The 18870-nt window shown below is 51.7% G+C and overlaps 5 protein-coding genes across 5 annotated transcripts; 4 read left to right on the top strand and 1 right to left on the bottom strand.

Moving 5' to 3' along the window:
• Nucleotides 1-1237: 1237 nt before the first annotated feature.
• On the top strand, nucleotides 1238-7278 carry B0H65DRAFT_426238 (uncharacterized protein; the record flags this gene model as incomplete). Its single annotated transcript, XM_062824622.1, has 3 exons — nucleotides 1238-1807; nucleotides 1879-5600; nucleotides 5649-7278. 3 exons carry the CDS (start codon nucleotides 1238-1240, stop codon nucleotides 7276-7278), a joined length of 5922 nt encoding a protein of 1973 aa, XP_062681289.1.
• Nucleotides 7279-9091: 1813 nt separating this feature from the next.
• On the top strand, nucleotides 9092-10005 carry B0H65DRAFT_523847 (uncharacterized protein; the record flags this gene model as incomplete). The annotated part of the gene is made up of 2 exons (XM_062828805.1): nucleotides 9092-9466; nucleotides 9503-10005. 2 exons carry the CDS (start codon nucleotides 9092-9094, stop codon nucleotides 9611-9613), a joined length of 486 nt encoding a protein of 161 aa, XP_062681288.1. The 3' UTR covers nucleotides 9614-10005.
• A 1780-nt stretch (nucleotides 10006-11785) lies between these two features.
• B0H65DRAFT_557777 (heterokaryon incompatibility protein-domain-containing protein) lies at nucleotides 11786-13404 on the top strand (the record flags this gene model as incomplete). The annotated part of the gene is made up of 2 exons (XM_062830085.1): nucleotides 11786-11808; nucleotides 11924-13404. 2 exons carry the CDS (start codon nucleotides 11786-11788, stop codon nucleotides 13329-13331), a joined length of 1431 nt encoding a protein of 476 aa, XP_062681287.1. The 3' UTR covers nucleotides 13332-13404.
• Nucleotides 13405-13759: 355 nt separating this feature from the next.
• On the top strand, nucleotides 13760-16486 carry B0H65DRAFT_548458 (heterokaryon incompatibility protein-domain-containing protein; the record flags this gene model as incomplete). The annotated part of the gene is made up of 6 exons (XM_062829583.1): nucleotides 13760-13824; nucleotides 13892-14262; nucleotides 14311-14763; nucleotides 14826-14994; nucleotides 15870-15944; nucleotides 15997-16486. The coding sequence occupies 6 exons, from the start codon at nucleotides 13760-13762 to the stop codon at nucleotides 16484-16486; spliced, it is 1623 nt and encodes a 540-aa protein (XP_062681286.1).
• Nucleotides 16487-17343: 857 nt separating this feature from the next.
• B0H65DRAFT_182359 (uncharacterized protein) lies at nucleotides 17344-18490 on the bottom strand. Its single transcript, XM_062821524.1, has one exon. The coding sequence runs from the start codon at nucleotides 18231-18233 to the stop codon at nucleotides 17505-17507; it is 729 nt and encodes a 242-aa protein (XP_062681285.1). The 5' UTR covers nucleotides 18234-18490; the 3' UTR covers nucleotides 17344-17504.
• Nucleotides 18491-18870: the final 380 nt, after the last annotated feature.

Here is an 18870-nt window from a genome sequence, read left to right as displayed (position 1 = left end):
ACGGATTCCGGGCATCTGGCAGGGCAAAGTCAAGATTCCAGCCGGGTCCATCGCTCTCGGCAGTCGCAGGGCTCCGTCTCCGTGATCCAATTCCAAGATCGTGAAGAGGCGACCAATTGAGGGTGAATCACCAAAGGGTTGCACGACTTTAATGTCCCTGTTGCACTATTTCGTCGTAGGAAAAAGATCTGAACATTGCTTTGGTGTTCGCAGGAGCCATCGAACAAAACTGTTGACAAGAGGTTGGCTGGTGCCCGTGGTTTATACAATCCAATCCGTAGCGGCAGGGACCGTACAAGATGAGGAAAAAGAGTCATCGGGCAACAACCTCCACCTGAATGCAATCCACAATGTCTCACATAACCCTTTCCTTCCCTCCAACAACCCTACAGGCAAACAAGCGAGGGAAGCGCCCATTGCGACTTCTATATCCGATCACTATCACTATCGCATTATCCCATTGTGTTATCATTGAATTTGCCCTGTTAGCCGATGTTAGTGAATTGTGCCTGGTGGCAACCTCCAAAGCCTGCTTTTTCTGCCCTTTTGGATGGCAGGTCTAACTGTTAACCCGATCGTCAATTGATCAGCCCAGATTCCAAGCAGATCGACCCATCAACAAGTGCCTTTGCTTGCCGTCCCCAACCTAAACTTTTACCACTCACTGCTGCTGCCATCCATTCCAACCAACCACCTGCCGTAACGCTTGCTCCTGCTTGGTCACTGCGTCGCTTCAAGGTTCCTAGTAGTCTGCCCGTCAACACGTTCAGTTAGAAGCAGTTACAAAACAAGACTGAAAACATCGGCCCGGTCACGGCACAAGTGCCATCAATCGATCTTATCGAACAACCTACACTGCGGTTCCTCTGCTACCAAGCCCTTGAACCTAGCACCTACCACCGTTCAGGTTGTTCGATTATCCTGCCTGCCAGGCGCATTCCCTTGCTGCTGCTCCAAAACAGAAACCGAAGCAAGAAGCCGCATCACGCATCACGCAACACCTAGCATCACGACGGGTACCGGTACTGACCCGACCTCTCGCCTGAGCCTGTCTCTACCGTACCCACGAGCCCTCCTTCGCCCTGGGAGTGGCAGACCTGGCTGGCTTCACCAAGCCTTGCTTTCGTCCCGTTTCCCAACCGACTATCCGCACACGGCACGCACGCCCCGTCCCAGCATTCGACCTCGTCATCATCGCGCAAATCGCAAAGCCTGGACGCATGTAGTGCCCCGTATCATGTCCACCCAAGCGAATGGCGCTGCGGCGCCAGACCACCCCGTCGCCCAAGACGTCGCCCAGGACCTCGTCGCCCACAGCAGTCCGGATGCTATCATGACCGACGCCGACGCCGACGCCGACCAAGACGCTTCCACGCCCATGGGTCTGCGATCGCCACCCGAAAGCGACAAGGCCATGAACCCCGACGAGGCTTCCGATTCCGAGCTCAGCGATCTAGATGACGACGTTGCCGACAAACTCGACCAAGACCTTACGTTCGATCTCGACCTCGGCTCCGACCCTCTGCCTGATTCGAAAACCGGACATCAGCAGCCTGAGCCGAGCGTCTCGCATGAGCATGAGCCTGCCGCCACGGCCACGGGAAAAAGTACACAGATCAAGGAGGAACAAGAAGGCGAAAGAAAAGAGGCAACTTCACACTCGCAACAGCCAGAAACCGGGGCAGCGTCTGCGACCACCCCAATGTCTCCAAGTGAGGACATTGGCGACATCTTGCCGGATAGATATGAGAACAATGTTCCTGTTTTCAAGCCAACCATGAAGCAGTTTCAAGATTTCAAACTCTTTGTATGTTTGTCTTCTTCCTGTGCTATGACACCAGGTCTCGCTGACTGAATTGATTTCTCGGGGGAGTGCAGATGGAAAAGGTAGACAAATATGGCATGAAATCCGGCATCATCAAGATCGTCCCTCCCGAGGAATGGAAGAGCGCGCTGCCGCCACGGGACGAACTGGTCAAGCAGGTCCGTGTTCGCGAACCAATCAAGCAGGAGATTATGGGCCAGAACGGAACCTATCGCCAGGTCAACATTCTCCATCAGCGATCCTACAACCTACCCCAATGGCGTCAGCTTTGCGAACAGAGCGAACACCAGCCCCCTGCGCGACGAGGCGAGCGACGAGCCAATGCCGAAAAGAACAAGCCCGCTGCTCGAAGCCGCGCTGCTGCGGCTGCGAACGCTACCACATCCACCAAGACAACGGCAACTACAAAAGGAAAACGAAAAGGCAGGCTTACGCGAGGATCGGCAAAGGCCGCTGCGGATGAAACCGACGATCCCCCCATAACTCCCGTGTCACCACCGCCCGAAGACCAAGACAAACCACTTGAGTCGATTGAGGAGGAGGATATTAAGGACGAAGCTTGCGAGGAAGAAGAGAGCACTCCCAGAGTTGGCCGAATGGGCTTTAGCAGGCAAAGCAAGCCCAAGATGCAATCGACATCGGCACGGCGCAAGTACATTCGTCGGGAAGGGTCGGCCATGATCGACGAGGCGGCTTTCAAGAACTGGGATTACCGTATGGACGTGTCCGAGTTCACACCCGAGCGTTGCGAAGAGCTGGAAAGGATATACTGGAAGACTTTGACATATGCCCCTCCGCTATACGGTGCCGATCTCCCCGGAACCTTGTTTGACGAGTCGACCGAGAATTGGAATCTCAACAAACTTCCCAACCTGTTGGATGTTCTTGGTACAAAGGTTCCTGGCGTCAACACGGCGTATCTATACCTGGGTATGTGGAAGGCGACCTTCGCATGGCATTTGGAGGATGTCGATCTTTACAGTATCAACTTCCTCCACTTCGGTGCTCCCAAGCAATGGTATAGTATCTCGCAAGCGGATGCCCGTCGGTTCGAGGCTGCCATGAAGAATATTTGGCCAACCGATGCCAAAGCTTGCGATCAGTTCCTTCGCCACAAGTCCTTCCTGATTTCACCTTCCCACCTCAAGCAGCACTACGGCATCACGGTCAACAAGGTCGTGTCCTATCCCGGCGAGTTCGTCGTGACTTACCCCTATGGCTACCACTCTGGCTACAACTTGGGCTACAACTGCGCTGAGGCTGTCAACTTTGCGTTAGACAGCTGGCTCCCCATGGGCAAGATTGCCAAGAAGTGCCAATGTGCTCAAGCTCAGGACAGTGTCTGGGTGGATGTCTACGAAATCGAGCGTAAGCTGCGCGGTGAGTCGACAGAATACGAGGTGACAGAGGACGAGGATGAAGAGGAAGAAGAGGACTCGGAAGATTCAGACCAAGATACCGGATTGCCTAGTCCGCCGTCAGGTTTGGACCAAAGAGGGGGGAAGAGAGTCAGAGCAGCGGGGCAGAAGAGGAAACGGGAGGCAAACAACAAGGGTACACAAGCGAAAGCAAAGAGAACTCGCTACCGCCTCAAGGCACCTGTCGAGCCGCCGTGTTGTCTGTGTCCGAACGACATTCCCGGGGCGGAGATTATGCCTACGGACGATGGCCGCAAGGCTCACCGGATGTGTGCTCTTTATCTACCAGAGACCTACATCGAGACCGTCGACGACCAGGAGATTATTGCGAATGTGGCGGGCATCGACAAGGCCCGCTTGGAGCTCAAGTGCCTGTACTGCCGGTCCAAAAAGGGTGCTTGCTTCCAATGTTCGCAAAAGAAGTGTCCCAGGGCGTACCATGCTACCTGCGCAGCAGCAGCTGGCGTGTTTGTGGAGGAAGGTGATGTGCCGGTTATCGGAGAAGATGGGACGGAATACAAGGAGCAGGCATTTGAGTTCAGCTGCCGCTTCCACAGAGTCAAAAGAGACCGCAAAACAGAAGGCACTATACTTGAAGACGATCCGGTGGTGCGCAAGACTGCAGAGGCACTCAAAAAGAACGACATCTGTCAGATCCAGTACTATCAGGGCAACATTTTTGCCGGTGTGGTGGTGGAGAACCTGCACGAGGAGGAGACGCTCCTGCTTGATGTTATTCCGAGTGGGGATAGGATTCAAGTTGAGTGGAAGTGGCTTCTCGTGGCCGACCCGTCCGAGTACAGGTTGCCCAAAGCATCACCCAACGCCATTCCGATGCCGACCTCGAAGAAAGCCAAGCAGGAGATCAACGCCAAGCGCCCGGTCGAGGAGATACCGAGAAAGGGTGATGAGTTCTCTACTGGATTTGTCTGGGCCGAGTTCCATACTGGCGAGCCCGACAAGAACAAGGAGCAAGTCAAGATTGATTTGGAAAAGGAGAATCAAGTATGGCATTACCTTGGACCGACGTCTACGGAAGCCAGAGCCCAGTACACGGAGAACCCCTCTAAAAAGCAGCACAACTCCAAGAGCAACTTTCTGGACACGATACCCAAGCCGCCTCCAGCTTACCCTGTTCAAGTCGCCTCGGCACCTAGGAAATCGTTCTCGGCAACGTACCCGGCACAACAGCAGACATTCACTGCGTCGCCAGTATCGTCAGGGGCATCATCGTTATCCTTTGCGCCAAAGCAGGACAAGCCATATGTGTATAAGCCACGCAAACCTGTCCAGCCACAAACACAGTTCAACGTCCAGTATACGTCGCACATGTTTATGCCGGCACCGCCTCTTCCGTCACCGTCGTACATGCCTCAGCAGAACCATCCGTTCTACCAGGCACAATTGCGACCGAATGTCCCGCAAACGGTACACCCTTCCCAGGTGTTCAGCCCTCAGCCCATGCAGTTCGATGCTCAGCGTAGGCCGTCGCAGCCAATCCAACCGTATCCTCAACAGCAAATGTCACCACAGCATTTCGCTCAACATCAGATGCCCCAGCAAATGCCGCAACACCAATTTCAACCGCAGCAGCAACAGCAGCAATCCCAGCACTTCCAACCGCCGCAGCAGCAGCACTATCAACAACAGCCTCAGCAGCAGCAGCAGCATCGTCATTATTCCCTGCAGAATTACCCACAAACCCCTGTCCCGCTGCCTCCCCAGGCTTTCCAGTTTCAGCAGCAGACTCCTGTTCCTTTGCCGCAACAGGTTCAACCGCAACCGCCGCAACAGCAGCAACAGGTTCAGCAGGTTCAAACTCAACCGCCTCAGCACCAGCAGCAACAGGTTCAGCAGATTCAGCAAACGCCTGTCCCTGTACCCCAGGTGCCTTTGCAACCTCAGCGGTCAGCTCAGAGCTCTCCGCAGCAACAGCAACAACAGCCCCAGGATGAAGAAGCTCAATCACCGTCTCCGCCAGCAGATCCAGCTCAACCACCGTCTCCGCCGCAACCTCTGCAGAAGTCAAGACCCTTCAAAGTGTACAAGGCATCCCAGTTTAGGAAACTCAAACTCCCCGAGAAGAGGCCAGGCGCTAAGAAAGACCTGCCTGAGGCCTTTGCGTCTTCAAGGTTTTCGTTTGCTGGCATTGACCGGATCCATGACCTTGCCGGAATTGTATGGCCTCCGGAAAGCCCAATTTCAGGCCGTGAAGTTCAGTTCAGACGGAGAGTTTGGTCGCCATTGAGTGACGAGGGTATCATGCCGGCTCCAATGACTTCGTCGCTGCTTAAGTGTCTTGATGATGATCTGAGGGTCTCAACGAAGTACGAATTTTTCCAGGTTTATAATAACAGGTGAGTTTGCTGGTGGACACTTTGAAAGCACAAGCTAATGAAGACTAGGGATCCGTTGAAGCACCACTCGCCGTATAAGCCGGCTGTAACTGAACTGGATGAGACCACTGGGAAGAAAAAGCTCGTTCACGCTGACTTCGCGAACGACTATGGGGAGAACTTTACAGAATTCATGAAGAAGGCTCGTGAAGCCTTGACGAGAAAGGACGTTTCTGAGCCTGGCTCGAGGCCAACGACTAGTCATGCTCACTCACGCGACGCTTCCTCTGCATCTGCTCAGCCGAACGATAGTCAGCTCCAACAGAACTCGTTCACTGGCCAGCCTACGCAGCAGCCAAGAGTCCAACCTCAGTACACTTACAACCAGCACGAGGCTGGATTCGGTGCACCTTCATCATCGTCGCCATTCTCGAGTCACTCGGTTCCAGGACCAGTGATGTTCGGTCCTACGGTTGGGCAACAGTCCGGATCTCACCAAGATATGAGGCAGCAGTACCAAGAAGGACCCTGGCAACAGCAGTATCAAAACCAGGGCAGTCATAACATCTGGATGGGGAGTCCACAAATGGTGGGCAGCCCTCAACCGCAGATGTTTTCCCCTTCGTCTCCGGCACAACAGGGTCATCATCATCATCTGCCTCAACAGCAGCAACAGGTTCAGAACCAGCAGCCTCAGCCGCAACAGCCGGCGAAGCCGCAGTTCACAAAGCAAAGTCATAGTCCGATTCCATTGCCGCCGTATGTGCAGAAGATGAACCAGGCCAAGCCATCGCCGTTGAGCCAGCCCCCACAGACAAACAATCAGCAGGGAAGTCAAGGAGTTTCCTCGCAACCCCAAGCTCAAAAGCGGCGACAACGAAAATCGATTCAGCAGGCGTCAGGGCAAACTATCTCTCCTACCCAATTAGGAGTAGGATCATCAACACAAGGTCAAGTCAAGCAGACCCAACAGACCTCAAACAACCCCTGGACAAACGCGAACAATGTGAACTTACAGTTCCCTTCCCCGCTTAATGCTTCCTCACAACAAGCAGCGCCAGCCACTCCTGCTGCTCCAGCACAAGCACAATCCCAAAATGCCTCGGACAACGCACCCGCAGAAGCAGATGCAGGGGCCGAGCAAGAGAGCGGAGAAGAAGGCCAGGACGACGAAAACTCGTACTTCAATGAAGCCCAAGGTCTCCAAACCCCTCCCTTGCAATCGCAACATCTCTCATCAACCGACGTCTCCCCCGACCAGAACTACTTTCCTCTTTCGGCACCACCACCCACCCCCCTCACCGGCATCCAAAACCCCGGTGGCTTCGCCTTCGGCTCTTCCTTCGGTGTCGGTGTAGGCTTTAACGCCGCCTCCGCCTTCAACGTAGCTGCCCTCAGCGGCGGTATTGCCGGCCTGGGTGCCTTGGGTACGCTTGGCGGTCTTCTCGGCGGTCTAGAATCGGGTGCCAGCGGGAATGGAACGTCGAGCGGACGGGCGAGAGGGCTGAGCAGGAGTGGTGATAATGTCTTTATGGGGAGTACGAGTGCTATAGAGGACGGGGAGGGGGAGTTGGGGTGTGGGATGGGGGGACATGGATCAAGGGGAGGACAAGGCGGCGGTGGTGGTAGCGCGGCATTGAGTCGCCAGGATGTGTTGGACAAGATTTTGTCGAATTTGCATCGTTTGGGGACGGAGTAGTGCTGTGAACTAAGAAGCTGGGATGGCAGGCATGTTCTATGTAGTGATGTGATGTGATGTGGTGTGGTGTGGTGTGCTCTGTGGTATTCTGCTTCGAGTATAAAAAAACTGGAGTTTGTTGTTCGTTTCGATCGAACTGGTAAACGGTATGGAATGGATGGAACGGTTATGGTATGGTATGGTTATGGTTACCGATGGTTATGGTTATGGAATAGAATGGAATGGGTTTGCGTATCGGTATAGGTATAGGTATAGGTAAAGCCATGTATTATGTACGGTGATGAATTCTTGTACGGGGTTGGAATGATATCAGGTTTATATGAGTTTTTACAAGCACAAACAAGCAAAGCATGGAAAGGTCAACTAATGATGCGATGCAAGATGCGGTGGTTTCAGTGGTTTGGTGGCGGTATTCATTCAGCTTTTGAGCTCTCGAGAAAGCGAACGTGATGGACGTACACAGCGATGGGATGGGTACAAGGACACAGAGCCGTAAAGGGTACTTAACAAAAGGGAATCAAGGTGAAGGAAAGGCAAAGCAACAAATGGGAGGAAAGTCATTTCAGTTGTGAGTTTGAGTTGGTTTCGTTTGTCAAGATCAAGCAAAAGATAAGATAAGATCTCTTCTGTTTTCACACAAAGCAAAGGATCACGTTGCCTTTTTCGTATCCTCATTATTACCAATTCATTCGTACAAGCACATATTGCTAGAGCAGAGCATTAGTATAAAAAAGCTATAGGAACCGAAGCTATAGTACCGAAGTCAAAATAATTTTGCTATAAGCCATACGCAGCAGCGAGCGCAACTGTGGAACTGTGGAAGCGAGAACCTGTTTCTGTAGTGGTGGTGGGTGGGAAGCCAAGACACCACTACGAGATGCGGCGAGATGGGATGGGTTGTGAAAGTTGAACTGAAGGGTAGAAGGGTCCAAGACAAGGTAAGGTAAGGCAAGGCAAGGCAAGGCTCGTGTTGCTTACCTTACCCCTCCGAGGGATCTTGCCTTGTTCCTTGTTTGTTCCTTGATATTCTCCGAAACGGGCGAGACGGGTGAACTAATGCCGCGAGGGACGGATTATGTATGTAGAGGTATGCGACATCTAGAAGCCCTTGGGTGGCGGGTGCCCTGCATGACTAGAACTAGTATCTCGTGTCATCGTGTCATCGTGCCATCGTGCCATCGTGTCATCGACCAACGGGTTTCTGCGTATTTCATCACCCAGGGGTCCTTTTTTTTTCCTTTTTTCCTTTCTTCCACGACCCTTGTGCTGAGATCTTGGATGTTCCAAACTCCTCGACAGGGAAAGAGATGCGCAAAAAGTGGTGTGGACCTTGCTTGGCCCTATCAGCCCATCTCATGGAGTGGGTGATGAGCGCAGGTCGGTGACGTCAAGGTATGACATCCATCTTATCCGACTTATCGGGATGCGCATGAAACCTCATTGGTGAATTTTATCGTTTCAGCAGCAGCATGAACAAGAAACATCATTGTGCGGATTCCTTGTTTTTGCTTTTGAAGATGGATTCACGTGTGGGATAACATATTTGGGATCTTTCTTCCTTTCAGGGTCTTTTGAGTTTTTTGTTTCTTTGTTTTTTTTCCCAAGGTTGAAATCAAGCGAGCAATAGCGAAAAGAGCAAGCTGTTAGTACATAAGCGGGAGAGAGGATACAAATCCTTAACGGCACTTACACACCAAGACAACCAACCACAACCAACCAACCACCAACTACAACAACTACATACAACCTGAACATCACCACATCAAATCAACCAACCCACACACTCCCAAACTCAACAACAACAAAAACCAACATGCCCACAGTCATGGGCCTAACAACCGACTCCTCCTCCAAAACCACCACCACCCTCGGCAACGCCGACCTCAAAAAGCCCAACGGCGGCTCCCGCCTCGACACCATTTCCAAGCGCAACCACCACGCCGCCAAGGAAATCGAGACCTTATTCTGGCGCTGCCTCTGCGACGACCCCTCCGCCGCGCCCGAGTACATGGCCGAGGACTGTATTCTCATCAACCCTCTTTTGTCCTCCCATCCTTATTCTACACCCCTAAGCAAAAATTCAGAGCCGAATTTGTTGGAGGTGTTTGAGGAGGCGGAACCGTGGGCGGGATTCAGGTTCCATGGCGATCCGTTGGTGGTGGAGATTGATTTGATGGCGGTGGCGCTGGTTTATAAGGTTAGTTTGTATAGGGTTGATGGAAAGGGGAAGGGGACGAGGGAGGTGGTTGCTAGTGTGAGTTCCAGTTGGAGGCAGACGGCGGGGGCGGATTGGGTTTTGGTTGCTCATCATTGTCAGTATGTTGATGATGAGTAGGGGGGATGGGGATGGGGATGGGGAGGGATGGACTTGGTTCAAGGAGAAGGATATGGACATGGAGGATGGAGTTTTCGGGGTGTTTTGGTTGAGGATGTAGGAAGCGGGTGGGGAGTTCTGATTAGGCACTTTTTTTTGTGCCAATTTGCTTCGTCCTCTCATGATGATGAGTTTACGATTGGAAAGTTGTTTCTTGTTCTTGAGGTTGATTGCCTAATTCTAGGATTGGGATGTCATGTTCGTCTGTAATTACAATGTATAATGAGTTTCTATCCTGTATGTCAATCCTGTATGTCAGTACCAAATACCTTGTCATTCCTGTGTTGTTGTATCGTATCAGCTGTTCTCGCTCTTTCCAGTTCACCAAGTCGGATATCCAGTCAGAAAAATCCATCATCATTGCAACGCAGTTCAGTTCGGTTGAAGATGGGAAGGAGCGACTTCCCGGAGGATTTCCGTCACGACCGTGACAGATGCCAGGGCGTACCTACCTACTTAAGCAAACCTGGAAGCGATGCACAAACCGGCAGGCGAGTCTTGCATCCGCTCCAAAACTTCGTACTTGCACGAGCCCGCCCATATGCAAGAGAGTGGGTGTTGCGTGCCAGCACAGATCTCACCAAACCACACACCCACGGTTAACTCTTCAAGACAATCATCACCCCTGGATCCATCAACCTCGATCCGACAACACGAAAGTTACAATCGGCTTCCACATCCCACAATGGATCCCAGTCCCTGTATCAGCCCGACTTCCATCAGAGCAATGTTGGACGTCTCTTGATATCTCTCCGCTCGGTATGAACAGGAAGGATGGCGAGCAACCCTCTTCGACTTGGGACTGATTTGTCGCCTTCCCGAATCTGAGTGGGCTTCTTGAATTCCAATTGAACAACCCTTACTGACTAGCTCTTCTCGCAGATATCGTTTTGATTACCCACTTCAATCTTGGGGAGACGCCGTAGATCGACACATCGAAAGGAAACCAAACGGAGAATCATGCAATCACGGCAGATTACCCTTCTACTCTCAACAATTGGCCGAGTCTTGCTCTTTGTTGAGCTGAAGACCATCGACGGCTGCTGTGTCACTCGGCGAATCACGCACACATATGTCCAAGGAAGCTGTGGCCTAACCGTCATCGCTTCGGAGTTCAGCCGTTCAATGACTTCGTTGTCCGGCTAGCTATCTCCACCACGAATGGACACGGCCATCACGCATGTTGCAATCATACTTTGTTAGCCTGGGTCGGTAGTCGGGCCCGTCAGCCAGCCACATTTGACTGTCACTGATACAGCCCTGAGGAATGCCGTCCAGGTCTTCTATATATGACGCTGAAGTCTCGGGCAGCCAGGTACTGAGCTTTGTTTTGCCATCAAGTCGGCGCATCTTGCTACTACCCAGCCTTGAAATTCCCTCAGCAAGGCTACAGATTGTCCACCGTTCAACCCAAACACCATCACCAACTGCAACTTGTATCGGTATACGATACACCCTCGGCTGAATGGGAAGTCATGGCCTCCTGGGTCTAACTTCAATGAGCGGTGACGTTGATTGCTGTCTAACGTGGCTGAGTACGCTGTGAAACCGTGTGACCGGTTAATGTCTCAAAGGCAATGTGCACCTGGAGGAGACCTCTCCACTTGTTGTCCATGCGAGTTACTCGCACTTGTCCTGCAGATGGCCGAAACGGCGGCCTAGTAAGCTCGGCTTAGCAAGAAGCGGCTAGAATCACAATGGAGAGCACGAGCACATCGGGTGGTCTTGGTGCCCAACACTCTGCGCCATACCATGCTTCCCAGCTTCCTGCATCAACAACACCACCCGGAGGTCATGACCCACGCCCGATATCCACGCGTAAAATTTACGAGGACTAGTTGTTATTATTCTACCATATGGAAGCTCAGGTGCTACTTTTGAAAGCCAAAGCCGTCTTGAAGACCGTCGTGGAGTACGTTCTCGCTCATCCTGTTGTACTTTCCGTTGGCTGCTTTGATGGGCTTGTTACGTGGAGCTCGTTCTGACAAATATCTCAGTTAAAGCCACAGGACCGAGATCTTCCACGCCGTTGTTTGACAACGGGGACAATTCGAATCTAGAGACGTCGTAAATAGTCGGCTGCCTGCAATAGTCTTGAGTACGAACAACAACCGATATCGGAAGCTTTTAAATATGCCTCCCCTCACCTACTACACGTACATTCGGAATGACTTCGTTTTACATCCCAGGCATTGGTATTATTGCCATCAAAAAGGAACCCATCTTTGTTCCCGTCAAGGGCTTGTTCATTGTCAACTGACAAACAACCAGAATCCGTGCAGACCAAGACGAAGACCAACTTCCCCCTGCGATTCGCCCTCTCAAAGAAGAGGATGGGGACGCCATCCGTATATTGACACTCGGGGAACCCAGTTCGCATACATCCGAGGCGTTGTCGCTGGAAATGCATCGTTCATCAACATCCGAGGAGTATATTGCTCTATCTTACGAATGGGGCCAATCGGAGCCGGATGATCCGATAATCCTTATCAATAACCGCCCAGTTCAGGTCCGGAAGAATCTTCACGAGGCTATACGGCAGATCTTCAAACACTATTCACGTTATCTAAGACAACGTGGTAAATTTGAGTGTCCACACCGCCCTGGAACCACGGTCGTGGATGAGTGGGCGCTAGAAGACCGGGGTGTTTCCGTTACATCCTTCCCGGGGGATCGCCGTCGTGGCCCCGTCGTACATGCTCGGAAACGTATAAAGAGAGTGAAGAAAGCCTTGGCTCGTAGCCAGAAGCTCAGCCACCACCCTCGAGTATGTGGCTACAGGCGCCATAAGGAAGCATTATGCCCATGGACGAATCTGGAGGATAACTGTTTCTGGGCGAAACATGACCCACCTCGACTGTGGATTGATGCCCTTTGCATCAATCAAAGCGACATATCGGAGAAGAGCTTCCAAGTAGGGATGATGGGTACCATCTTCAGCTCTGCCAAACTGGTGTTTGCCTGGATAGGTTTGCCCAGAGATGGTAGCGACGATGCGCTGAGAATATTGAGCATGCCATCCGAACGGCTGTCCCAATTCGTGGCAACAGGCGGCCTTACTGACAATCTGGAAGCTACAATTGTGTCACTTTGTGAACGCACTTACTGGCGCCGAATCTGGATACAACAAGAAATATTCCTGGCCCAAAACTACGTTGTCATGTGTGGTTCTGGGTCCATCACATCGGAGTCACTTGACCAAGCTCTGGCCGATTTAACTCGTCTCCTCTCAAATGCCCCGAAGAGCCGAGATAAGATCATGCTGAGCGTGGCATACGAAATAGTTCTTTCAAAGCGATATTACGGTGCAAATTTCTACACGTTATTTCGATGGCTACGTCGTTCTATTATCGCCAATTTTCAAGCTACCGTCCCGCATGATTATCTTTATGCGCTACTCTCCATATCTTGTGACGACTTCACCAGAATCGATAAGACCAAGATCGAAGTGGATTACGACAAGCCAATTGCGGAAGTTTACTGTCAGCTTTTACAGTCATTCGTGGAAGTCCCTACAACGTGGAATACAGACTGGTTGCTGAAACTTTCGCACAAAATGGGCCTTTCATGCGAGGAAGCTGAGACTCTGTTGAACTCGGAGGTTATGAGGAGAAATGACGCTGCAAAGGACTCGAAGAGTGATACCGAATTTTGGCTCTTTGAGTTTAGACATCTCTGACTCTGACAAGGAAATCACGATACTCGAAGGAGAGCGATACGCATCCGGAGCTAACAGACCCGGTGTTTTGAGCCCTCGGTGCTCGGCGGAGGACCGATGTTAGCGTTGCGTTGGTAAGCCACAGGTGGCTGGGAGGCTGGGGAAGCAAGGACTAGTCTACGGACGCGGACATCAGAATCACCGCGGGTTCGGCCATTGAGCTTATTGGCGAGCACCGCTATTGTTCAGGGTGATGGCTGGTTTGAGGTGCTGATGTGCTTACTCGACACACTAAACGCCACGAAAGAAGATGATAGCGACAATGGAAGTAACCAGATCTTGCCGACCTACATCTATGTTACCCGGTCCCCAATACCTCTTTGCCCCAGCATCCTTTTACCTTCATCAACTGCCTCCTGAGTCCTGTCACATACGAAAAACTCGTCGAAATGGAATGGATCCAAAGGCACATGCTCAGGAAACACAAGAAGAGGAATACATCTTCGGAATCATCGTACCTTTCGTGTTGCTATATTGCACTTCCTTCTAAAACCGTCAGCTAACGGCAATGGCTGTGCTAGTGATGCCGAATCCATCGACACAGTATACCCATGTAGGCCACTCGAGCATGAGAGTTCCATCCGCCTTCTACTCGTCACGCCAGGCAAGGTAGACTTGGCCTTTGCTTTTCAGGAGGACCGGCTCGGTAACGTCGCCCACAAATATGCCTACAAAGCACTACCATACGAGTGGGGATCGGCTGCCGAGGATGAACCAGTGATTACTATCGACGGCCATGCGGTGAAAATCCGGAGAAATCTGTATGAGGCTCTCAGCCAAATCATGGGCATGGAAGTCGACTTGGGGTTGGGTCCCTTTTACCTCTGGGTGGATGCGCTATGTATCAGCCAGAACGACAACGTGGAGAAGAGGCCACAGGTCCAGATGATGGGTAAGACATAGTCCAACGCGGACCTAGTCATCTCCTGGCTCGGATTAGCTGCCGACGGCAGCGACCAGGCCATCGAAAATCTCAAGCTGCTCAGGCCTCTCTTCGGGGTTCCAGGGTTACAGATCGTCTTGGAGTCAACAACGGCAAGCTTCGACTCTCGTACAAGGGATGCCATTCTGCTCTTATTCAAGCGCTCATACTGGAAGAGAGTACCTCTATGGATCCTTCAGGAGTTGTTTCTGGCGCGGAAGTATATCGCTCTATGTGGCTCCAAAGTCATCACAGATGATGAGCTGCATGTCGGTCTCAATGCCATCAAGGTTTCGCAAAAGCTTTCTGCTTCGGGATACGCGGAGCTGATCAAGAAAACCCCGGCGATTTGGCATATTCACACAAAGTTCTTTGGGTTCCATTGGTTCAACGACCTGAACCGATTCCTGTCGGTCTGCTCCCAGGAGGACGTCGAAGCCATGGAGCCGCGGGATTACATATACGTTTTTTGTCAGTTTCCTGGGACTGCGCCAATGGACTCCTCATAATAATACCGGATTACGACAAACCAGTTCGAGCGGTCTTTTGCGAGACCATGGAGTTATTGGCGAGCAGCAACGCTGTTCCTTTGGAGTTGCGCCGTCTGGGGCATCGCGGTGATCTGTACCGCCATCCTGTTGGATCTCACTTTAGAGGGCTCGCTAAGAAAATGGGTATCTTGGATGACGACTTGGAGGACTGGTTTGTTAAGAGATCCGGGTTGGACAACGAGCACGGGGCCACAGTGCTGAGATCCTTACACACGGGAACGATGGAGATCACTGGGGATGCTCGACATTATTCGACTGTGAAAGTGCATGGACGACTGTTACCTCGAGACTCGAAGTCTACACTGTCATCCGATGCTAGGCTCTTGTCGGCTCGAGGTCAGAAATGGGCCTGATGATGGAGATAGGAAAGCAAGAGACCGTGTGGAATTGGGGTCTTTCGGACAAGGCTCTGGGGGAACGTCGCTCAGCAGTCTGCGACATGCTCAGCGATACTAGCGAACGATAATTCAGCAATGTGGTAGCAGGTATCTACATTCTTCAACGAACACTGGAAGAATTCCGCCTCAACCACCGTTTGCCGACAACCACAGCCTCACGTTGTGTAACGCGTGGAAGGTCCATCCCACCCCGGTTTCTCATTCTGGTAGTCTTGAGACATGGTCTGGCTAGCTGTCAGAATAAATGGTTGCCACACTGGCCACTACTCCGACTCAGCTAGGGCTCCAATTATGCTGGTTGGTTCAGTGGTGCCAATTCTAACACGAGCCATTCCTCTCTTCTCAACCAAGCCGCCAATCAAGCGTTCTCCCTATTATTGGTTCCCTTTTCGCCTCAGTCGGCTTGACGCCACGTCATGCAGCACTGGCTTCCAGGTGTGGCTGGGGAAGGAGCCTCTAACAAAGCGGATATAATAGTTGGTTGGGCTGTTGGGCCTTTATTCGATCGATTGCTGTTTTGAGGATAACTGCTTGAGCTGTCGACCACAGTGATCATACGAAGGCATCAAGAGGTCAACGATACGTCTTCGCTCAATCAGTTCTCTTATTGATCACTTACTCAACTCAGTCCAATCCGGTATCCACGGATCAGACGCGAAGCTGTGATGGAAGCCAACGAGGTCGGAAGGGCTGCTCAGGCATGGTATGTAGTCTGGTCTTCCTTCACACGAACCGAGAGCTAACAATTGCAGTAGCAGTGCAGACCCTGACCAAATAAATGGCGAACAATACCCGTACCGACCGCTCGAGCATGAAAATTTCATCCGTCTTCTCTTGATCAAACCAGACTCCGGGGAAGAGGTCGCCTACACCCTCCAACATTCTGAGCTAGGCAAAATCCCCTACAAGGCACTGTCGTACGAATGGGGATTACCCAGTGATGACGACCCAAATATCACCATTGACGGTCACATGGTCAGGATCCGCAAAAATCTGTTTGACTGCCTCAAACAGACCAGTTCAGTCATCCATCATCTTGGCTTCTTACTTCTTTGGGTCGATGCACTATGCATCAACCAAAACGACGGCGCCGAGAAAAGCCAGCAAGTCCAGAAGATGAGGGAGATCTTCTCAAGTGCGGAGGAGGTCTTTGCATGGACTGGACCGATGGCAAACGACAGCGACCATGCGATAGATATCCTCAACTCCACGCCCCCAGGGACCTTAACCAATCCAGATCTTTAAAAATAACCGTGCAAAGAGAGCCATTCTTGCCTGGTGCAATCGCCCCTACTGGAAAAGGATATGGATCATCCAGGAAATAGTCCTAGCGAAGAGACTCGTTTTCATGTGCGGTTCCAGGTCCATCACTGAGCGTGCACTTGATATCTGTTTCCCGGTCGTTTTCAAGTCAACACTTGAATCTCCATCCGGGCTCGTACCAGGCAATATTGCGTACTGGACCTCCGTGCGGGAAACGAGGAGAGAGCTACTGGAATATACGTTCAACAACACTATATTTGACTGGCTTTATGCTTGCGCCGATACCCAAGTCATGGCCAGCGATCCAAGAGATTATATCTACGCGGTACTTTCCATATCGAAGGAAACCCGCACCGGCCTTGCTCAAATTATCCCGGACTATACCAAATCAGCCAAGACGGTTTTCGAAGAAACAAACACCGTGATGATGGATGTGAAGGACCGAGAAGGGTGTGCATTGTGTAACAAGGTTATGGAGTTAGATCTTCACAAGACCCGGACCATCAATAGATGGTTGAGGAAGACAATTGGACAGGATGTACATATTGGGTGGCGCGACAGACGGGGCTATGGATGGTGCGAACCTTGTGAAACACGTTTAGCGGTGGACGCAGTTGAACGCTGGAGCAGGAGGAGGAGGAGGAGCCCGTGCCCGGAATCAAAAGAGTCGACGGGGTAACCAACCACAAACACCGAAGAAAGCAACAAGATAACGAGGGAGGTTTTGAGTGATTTCTAACTGGCAGAAACAGTCCAAAGGTTGGAATGAAAATATAACATCTCCATGCTGAATAGCTGTTCCCCATCCCAGCTCCTCCAGCTCAACCCGGTATCCGATCCCAAATCATGGATTCCCCAAGGTATACACCATCTACCTACACCCCTATCCCTAGGTATACTCCCCATTCAAAGCGTCACTCTTCTTTCACCTCTTCCACCTCCCAGCTCCCTGTAGCACCCTAACTTCCAACTGCATGCAGCCTTTCCCCCACTCACCCACTCACCCCCTAACCTCCCCAACCCCCCTCCAATAACAAACCCACAAAGCATACACCCGACAGTACTCGCACCCCGGCCACAAAAACGGTTCCGTCCCATGGTCCTCCTCGTGTTCCTGGATTTCTGCCGCTTCGAAAGAAGGCGGGGGTTCTCTTGGTGTGGGGCGTGGAGGGAAAACAACTCTCCCCAGATCTTGAAGTTCCGAGTAGGATGGGAGAGGGAGGTCTGTGTAGGAGGAGAGCGGGGCGTAGGGAGGGGGAGGGGCGGTTTCGGATGTTGGGAGTCGAGATGGTGGGCGTCGTGTGGGAGGGGATGAGTGTCTGCCGAATAGCTGATCGAGCTGGTCTAAGCAAGTGGCGAATCGGGCGTTGAGAGTGGCGGTTGAGATGGATGATGGGGTTGAGGGTGAGGGTGAAGTTGAGGATAATACGGTGCCGGAGCGTGGTTGTTGCTTTGGCTCTTGGGGGTCTGAGTTTGGTGTTGAGAGGTTGTGGTGTTGCTTGTCGAGGGCGTCATCTTCGTATAAGGGAAGTGGTGCAGGCATGGTCTGCTCTCTAGGTAAATGTCTGTGTCGACGGGGGCGTAGACGGCAAAAGATGCCCATATCGAATCTGTTTTGGCTTGTTGGTTTTCTTTCTGGCGTTTCGTATCTGGTGTTGATGTTGGTTTTTGGGGTAGGCTGGAAAAGAACCAGCAGACGAGAGAGTGGAACATGAAACGTGTCAAACATTGACTACTTTGGTCATATATATGCTCTGCATCTATATGCTTCACGCACTCCCCGACAAAAAGCTTCTGAGGAGCCTTGGCTGAACACCTGTAAGTTTTCCATGTTCGGTAACCAAGATGATGTACCGATAACACCGGCTGGCGTTCGGAGATACCTCCAATGTGATGCGGCGCAGTCGTTTCCATCTGTTCCATTCGTTCAGTCGAATCTTTAGGCCAGCACACGTGTGAAATCTGGGGGATCGACATATCGAATGCATCGAATGTTCGCAGTGGTTTCCGAATTGGGACACCGCAGCGAGCGCAGCGAGTATCAACTGGGTGGATATTCAGCCTCACTTCAACGTCGGGATAGTGCTCGGTATACAGATGGAGGCATTAGCTATGCTACCAGTTCAACAATTTAGCATGTTTGTTGCCGTACTACTTGGAAAACGAAGGTTCCTGATCTTGTTTTGAAGGTTCAAGGCTGAGAAGTTCGGTCGCACTAACACTGTGACTCTACGAGGGAAAAAAATGATAACAGGGATGAAGCTATTGAAGGACAGAGGAGGCCATCCAAAGATGGAAAGCAAAGAAATAGATGCTCGTGAGAAAGAAAATCAATTGTTGAACACGACTACGATGCCGGTCTCTTG

Source organism: Neurospora tetraspora, assembly GCF_033439725.1.
Source record: "Neurospora tetraspora strain CBS 560.94 chromosome Unknown B0H65scaffold_4, whole genome shotgun sequence".
Taxonomy (NCBI): Eukaryota; Fungi; Ascomycota; class Sordariomycetes; order Sordariales; family Sordariaceae; genus Neurospora; species Neurospora tetraspora.
Note: the sequence above shows the minus strand (reverse complement) of the source record. Positions and strands in the feature narration are given on the sequence as shown.